The sequence below is a fragment of the Cervus elaphus genome, chromosome X (assembly GCF_910594005.1).
Source record: "Cervus elaphus chromosome X, mCerEla1.1, whole genome shotgun sequence".
NCBI classification, from domain to species: domain Eukaryota; kingdom Metazoa; phylum Chordata; class Mammalia; order Artiodactyla; family Cervidae; genus Cervus; species Cervus elaphus.
In genome coordinates, this window is record NC_057848.1 from 106,817,736 (window position 1) to 106,825,373 (window position 7,638).

General features: G+C 41.1%; 1 protein-coding gene across 2 annotated transcripts; it reads right to left on the reverse strand.

The window, feature by feature from the left end:
* Positions 1-649: 649 nt before the first annotated feature.
* On the reverse strand, positions 650-5,363 carry PBDC1 (polysaccharide biosynthesis domain containing 1). Of its 2 annotated transcripts, XM_043897534.1 has the most exons (6): positions 5,203-5,363; positions 5,047-5,112; positions 3,798-3,857; positions 2,536-2,676; positions 1,471-1,582; positions 650-1,155 (listed from the first exon to the last, which is right to left on the reverse strand). In XM_043897534.1, exons 1-6 carry the CDS (start codon positions 5,230-5,232, stop codon positions 935-937), a joined length of 630 nt encoding a protein of 209 aa, XP_043753469.1. In that variant the 5' UTR covers positions 5,233-5,363; the 3' UTR covers positions 650-934. The 2 variants fall into 2 exon arrangements, with proteins under 2 accessions (XP_043753469.1, XP_043753470.1); XM_043897535.1 differs by lacking the exon at positions 5,047-5,112 and having other exon boundaries at positions 5,180-5,352.
* Between the last annotated feature and the right edge of the window lie 2,275 nt (positions 5,364-7,638).

Sequence of the window (7,638 nt, forward strand, 5' to 3'; positions counted from 1 at the left end):
TGTGTCTATGGGGACATGCACAAATCTCTACATTTCTAAAAATAACTGAAAACATGCACTCTTAAAAGTCATTAGATGAGAAGGAACTTCCCCCCATCCATACAAAACCACATGGTCTATTTTTGGAGTCTGACAAAATACCATTTAGAAATATGTTCATTTTGTATTTAATGTACATGTGCTATTGTCCATAGTGTTATAAAAGGAAAGCCAATCTACTAAGCTTTGTATTTCATTATTAATTTCTGCTGTATTTCAGGTAACAACCTGGTTACAAAAGAAAAGCAGGTACTAAAGCCGGTCTAGTCTCTTGCTCCTCAAATGTGAACTGCACTGTGTTCACTTGTCTGACAGATTCAGGCTGCTGCTATTATCCCTGTAGAGTATTTATCAAATCTTTTGAGAGACATAGCAAATAAAATCAGAAAGCTACAGTCACTAAAACAGCAAGCCAATTTTATGTAAGAATTTCTAATCCAAAACCACGTGCAACTTTACAGGTTTGAATGAATTTCACTACAGGAAGTAGTGAGAAGCCCTGAGAAATAAGCGTATATCATTATATGTAAGATGTGACAAAGATTATGCACTAAAAAAATCGCGTCAAACAATTTTCAATACCTTTTAAAAGTCAGTCACAGATATATAGTCATAAGAACCAAAAGAAATTTATTTACAAAATTTCTTACTTGACTGGTGGTGAGAACCAACAAACCATCAACTAAGACCCCACTAATAGTCTTCAAGTCAGTTCACACAAGAGAACAACCACTGCAGTTTCTGATAATTAGGCCAGAAAGGTGTCCTTCTGCATATCCTTCCACTGAAAAAGGAGATATTAATACATTTGACCATAGGGACCTGTGCAAGTAGCAACATGGTACTTGCAGACTCACTTGAATCATACCTTCTAGAGTGCTGTTCCCTGACTACCTCACATAGTTGTTTCACTACTTTTGTTGATTTCTTTGTAGGCTTCTTTCTCTTTTTCTCCTTCTCTGTTGGCTCCTTTTTCTTCTTCTCTGCTGTTGGCTCCTTTGTCTCCTCCATTGCTGGCTTCTTTCTCTTCTTTGTCCTTAATACCAGTATAAACTGCTTTGTTATAACCTTCTCGATTCCGAGCAATTTCAATGGCAAAAAATTGTATCCTGGGTGCTGAAAGGTGAGTAGAATTGATTATTGTCCTAGTTAATTCTTTAGTTAATTCTCTAAACCTAGTGGAAACTGACAAGTTGAACTAACATACAAAGCATTCAAGTATAGTCATAAGATTCAGAGATGTGGAATTCTAATCCTATACTAAATGAAGCTGAAAATACTTAATCTATCTCCAGTTACTCAAGATACAGTAATATGATCTTTAAAGTTATAACAAAATGATTCCCAAACTATCCATGTCATTGATTCATCAGTAAAACCAGACCCCTCACTCTCCTTATTCAGAAACAATCCCAGAGGCAAGAAACTCACCAAAGATGGTGTTTTCTTCAGTGTAGCCCTGTGAACAGTTCAGTCGCAGCAAAGTACCATAGTTGAAGTCTTCCACAATCCCATCGAACTTCAAGCAGAATGGCCTCCACTTCTATAAAGGCAAAAAAGATATCTTAGCTAAAAATGCTGGTGAAGTCAGGCCAGGAGAGGGGCTTCTGTTTCCCCAGTAAGGAAAATAACCACAGTGAAAGAGATTAGAATTGAGCTGATTGCTAGTTTCACTAGCTGTGAGTTTCTGTGCTATCTTTGGCATCTTTAAGCTGGTATTTTCCAACATGAACAATATTTTAATCTGATAAAATACTTAAATCCTTGTCTAGAGATGAGAATTAAATTTTAACTTCTTAAGTATATTCTCTGTTTTAAGTTATTGGCTAGTTCAGCCCAAAATGGTTACTCATTCCCACTGAAGCACAAATAAGACAAAGAAGGCATGAATTAGGCCCAAAGTCACAAAGTTAAATTTTAAGAAAGAAGTCCATTCAACAAAGGCAATTTTCCAAAGATCAGTAACAGCCTGCTTAGAGTTAAAAGTTTTCATTCTTCATAAGCCAAGAGTCTACTCTCAAGGAGAACCATTTCCTAAGTATAAGCATTTTAGTGCTCTGTAGAAGTAGAAGATAATCAAATAAGCAATGCAAAACACAAGTTTTCCAATTATCCACAGCTTGTGATATGATCTTAAATCCAGAGGACTCAAATACCTCTCTGTACTCTATTTGCCAACCTTCTATCTAAGCCTTCTGGTTAAACTACTCACATAAAAAAATTTATTCCTTCTCCCCTGAAAGAGCTAGGTGTGTAGTGATGAAAAGTCCAAACCAAAGTGGAGGAAAAAACCATATTCAGTGAACATGAAAAATCCATAAGCCAGAAAAACATTCATTTAATAACATATTAGTTTATTAAACTACATAAAAGTCCTGCTTCTTTACATATTTGCCTTAAAACAACCCACCCTCAAGTCTAAAGGTATAAAAATGTATTCATGTTCAATAATTGTTGGTCAGATGCTAGGCAATATTTAAAAGAGAGGATTCTTACCTCTTTAGCTGATTCTGATTTGAGTTCTTCTGGATCCAGTATATCTATCCTGAGATTCTTAAAATTTTCCCGAAACTCAGAATAGATTTGGTCATCCACTTTGGTGAGTTTCAGGAACTGTGGGTCAACTGATGAAATCAGCTGCCAGAGAGTAAGAAAACACACAGATGCTAGTCTCTAATTCGTTATACTTCTGTCCCCTCTTCCCCAGAAAATCCTCATGGTTCTCAGGGCAGGAGAGTTCATTAGAATATATAGACAGCTTAGGTTTCAGATGAAATCATGACATAATTCTAAAGAGCCATAATATACTACAGTCCCTTCCACCAATTTAAACTCCTTTGGTCCTAGTAATGCCTGGCTATTACCCTCTGTGGGTTGTTTATTCAGTCAAGAAACATTTATTTAGTGCCTACTAGGGGCTTCCCTGGAGAAGGAAATGGCAATCCACTCCAGTATTCTTGCCTGGAGAATCCCAGGGACGGGGGAGCCTGGTGGGCTGCCGTCTATGGGGTCGCACAGAGTCGGACACGACTGAAGCGACTTAGCAGCAGCAGCAGCAGCAGCAGGGGCTTCCCTGGTGGCTCAGAGGTTAAAGCGTCTGCCTCCAATGTGGGAGACCTGGGTTTGATCCCTGGGTTGGGAAGATCCCCTGGAGAAGGAAATGGTAACCCACTCCAGTATTCTTGCCTGGAGAATCCCATGGACGGAGGAGCTTGGTAGGCTACAGTCCACGGGGTCGCAAAGAGTCGGACATGACTGAGCGACTTCACTTTCACTTTCTTTTCAGGGGCCAGAAAGGCTTCCCTGGTGGCTCAGTGGTAAAGAAGTTGCCTGCAATGCAGAAGACCATGGTTTGATCCCTGGGCTGGAAAGATCCCCTGGAGGAGAGCATGGCAACCCACTCCAGTACTCTTGCCTGGAGAATTCCATGGACAGAGGAACCTGGTGGGCTATGTGGTGGGCTATATGGGGTCACACAGAGTCGGACACGACTGAAGTGATTAAGCAGCAGCAGCTGCAGCATGGGTCAGACATCCTTTTGCTGGTTAGCAACAGAACACTGGGCAAAGAAGCACGACTCCTCACTGTCAAAGCAAAATTCACTTCCGTACCCCTGTTCTCTGTAGATAAGATTTTAGAGTAATAAAAATTATCTCCAAAACATAAGTATTTAACTTAATGAGAATGGTGCTGAGCAGAGCACTATACACTGAAATTACATATTTAATTCTGCTTCATAAAGAACATAGACAACTCACTTTGTAGTAGATTTCAGCATGCTGCATTGCTCTCATGGCCCAAGCCATCTCGATATCAGGCTGCAAAGGAGTGAAGAATGCCAGGTCAGAAATCACCTAATTTTGCTACTAAAGAACAAATTTAAAAAGTCTGCGAATGTCTAGTTAATGTTCAAGAGGGCTACCAAGCTTGGTGTTACTATCAAAGGTTAAAAACTGGACTAGTGAGTCTGGAAAATATAATAATCCTCTTGTCCTTATGACAACCAAAAGAAAACCTACACAGCCTAATAAACAAAATGAGCCACTGGCTGTCTCCCCAGCAGTTAGTGAAAGTATAGAAGACTACATAAAGCAGCAGATAAATCATCTCAGGACTGAGTTAAATCATTTTAAAAGTGAAATACCACATACACCACTAAGGACAAAGTAAGATAATAGAAGGGAGGTTACTCTTCACATTTAAGACGGTAGCATGTCATAACCCATCATTTGTGTTTATCAGATAGCCAATTCCCTATCCTACAATACTTAGAAATGAATCAGTATTATGAAGCAGGCTAGACTATAAAAAGCCTTACAAAGCACCTGTTTCATGGGAATCTCTTACACCAAATAGACGAATTTACTTCATTGACTCCAGAAAAAAATTTTGCATTTTTACCTCCATGCCTTAGACCATGCCCTTTTCCTGACTGCCAATCCATGTCCTTTGTCCATCTACATTTTGGAGATCCAGTTCCATACCCACTTCCTCAGCGGTTTTCCTCTACTGTCTGGGTCCTTAGGGTTTCTTCTTTGGCTAAACTCCTTCGGATCTTATACCCTGATCCGCCAATCTACCAGCATACATCCCATTATTATTAGAGCATTATCACTATTTCCATGTCCGTGTGTCTTATAACTCAAAATACATCATGGGTTTTCTCCTTAGGATCTAAACCAGACACCAGTGAACTTTACTGCACAATGGAACCATCCTGGGACCTTTAAAAAACTGATTCCTGACTCTCTCCCCCGAGATAATGTGATTTAATTAGCATGGATTGCAACCTGAACACTGGGATATTTAAAAGATTCCCAAGTAAGTCTAAAGTGCAGTACAGTTTGGGAACTACCCCCATTCGCATTAGGCCTGCGTTTGGGGACCGAAAAGATTAGAATTAATTGAAAGGCGTAGTTTCTGGCAGACACAGGAAGAATCTACAGAAGATAATTGGGTAGAGGGTTACAATTTGGTGGCGAGCCCTACGGACTGAGTCATACTCACATCGTTGCCATAAGACTCGGCTGGGAGAGAAAGAGCATGTGCCACTGACACCAGTTCCCCGGAAACCTAGGAAAGGAAAAAGAGATGGGGAAGGAACGTTCGAGGTTCGACCCAGCTCGGCTTCCCCACTCACCCGACCACAGAGCAACGTCTCACCAACTCCTCAGTTCCACCGGTCGCCTCCATGTTGCAGCCCACAAAGCGTGGTCCCACTTCTCCGAAAATGACTTTTGCGTACTCCTTCCTCGGTTTTCAGTTGGTTGAAAACGGAAGGCGGGCAAGAGCGACTTCCATGCGGCTGCGCCTGCGCCTGCGCCTGCGCCACACCCTCCCTCGCCTGGAGGCGAGACTCCCAGGCCCCTCCTCCCTCGCCCAGCTCAGGAACAAAGGTGTGGCTTAGACGGCTGCTGGAGCGCTAGGAGGTGGTTCAAATGTAAATTTCGTATCCCCGCTGCACTGTCTTGCTGTTATTCAAATTTACATTCTCCATTTGTGCTTGCTTGCCTTTTCGTTGGGGACAGACATTCTTCGCAATACCCCAATCAGCAACTAAGTTACAAACAAGCATGATACTAGGAAATGGAGTAGGTAGTAGGTCAAGGAAGAATTATGCTGGTAAGATGCTAAATTCACAGCGAAGATTTCGTTTTCTTCCCCTGGGGCTCTAACTCTCCCAAGAATTAGGCGCCTTAGATCATGGGCCTGTCATCCACCATGATTTGGGGAGAGCAGAGGGGCTTTGTATGCCGAATGTTAGAGAGTTGAGACTCTACCCTAAAACAATGGTAAGCTACTGAAGGCCTTTAACTAGACCAGCCTCATGATCAAACTTACATCATAAGAAGGTCACTGAAGTACCATATGGAAGGTAAATTTGAGGAAGGCAAAACTGGAGGCAGACTAACTAGAAGGCATTGGGTGGTTAAAAACCTAAGCTGAGGCACTGACAGCTGAGATGGAAGTTGAGAATTAATAAGGGAAACAGAATATTTTTGACTAATTGGATATGGATGATAAAGAAGAATTAGGATTCCAGCATGACTCACAGGTTTCAGAATACAATTGGGGGATAAATGTCATTGAGTTAGAAAACACAGGAGGAGGGATGATGAGTTCAATGAAGAACCTATAGAACATTAGGGTAGAGTTGACTAGTCAGAGGGAGATCTGCTCAGAGATATAAATCTGACTTCAGATTTAATTGAGTTGTCCCAGGGAAACTATGAAGAACTGTAAAGATGCAAGAGCAGGAGGCCAACAACAGAACTATTTAGGAAGAAGAAAGGACAGCAAAAAAAGAGAGACAGTTATCAGTGAGACACAGGAAAGAACTGAGGGAGAGTCTCACAGAAGCCAACGGTAAGAGAACTCTCAGGAGGAAGTGGTGAACAGTGTCCACTACCCTGGGTTGAGTACCCTTAGCCCAGAAATTTTGAAAGGTCCTTGAAAACCTTAGCAAGAGCAGTTTCAGTGGAGTGGTGAGGACAGAAGTCAGAGGGCAGTGGGTTGAGAAAGGAGTGGGAGTTAAAGAAGACTTGACAATGAGCGTACAAGGTTCTTTCAGAGAGTTTCAGCTAGAAACAGACATGAGGTCCAATGAATTTCTAAACTTGTGGTCAAACAAAAACAAACAAAAACAGAACATGAAAATCTTCATTGGCATCCAACAGATCTCCAGAACATTTTTGTATTGCAAAACTGAGACTCTATACCCATTAAACAACAATTCCCCATTATCCTTGACCCCTAGCCCCCGGTCACCACCATACTTCCTTTTTTTCTATGTCTTTGACTACTTTAGATACCTCATATAAGTGGATTCATATAGCATTTCTTTTGGTGACTGGCTTATTTCACTTCGTATAATGTCCTCAAAGTTCATCCATGTTGTTGCCAATGTGACAGTATTTCCCTCCTTTTTAAGGCTGAATAATGTTCCACTTTATGTATACAACACATTTTCTCTATCCATTTTTCTGTCAGTGAACATATGGGTTGCCTCCTTATGTCTATTGTGAACAGTGTCGCTATGAGCATGGGTGTGCAAATATCACTTCCAGACTCTGCTTTCAATTCTTTTGGATTTATTTCCAACAGTGGGATTGCTGGATCATGTGATAATTATAATCTAAACTTTTTGAGGAAACTCAAGGACTTTAAAAATTATGATGTTAGTTATAAAGATACTTAAGTGTACTGGGGAATTGGCCTTATACAAAAAAGGGTCCTGGAAGGTAAGATACGTGTATCTCCAGGGACATGGAATGAAGACAGGCAGCATAAACAGGAAATTGGTGTGATCCCACCAGATGCTTTCTGTTTTCTCTATGAAGCATGAGAGAGCAACCGAGAGCAAGAGGCATTGTGAGAGCAATAGTCTGGTCTTGAGAAGTCCTGCACAGCAACTCAGACGAGACGGAGAAGAAAGCTAACAAGGTGATGGATGGAAGTTTTCAGGGATCAGCTAAAGTTAGAGGACATGATTCTGCAAGGGTAACAGTCTGTATGTAACCCAGGGGTCTGAATATATGATGGGTCATCCACATAGATGCTAAATGCTAGTGAATGTGGAGGCCTGACCAGGACGTCAGT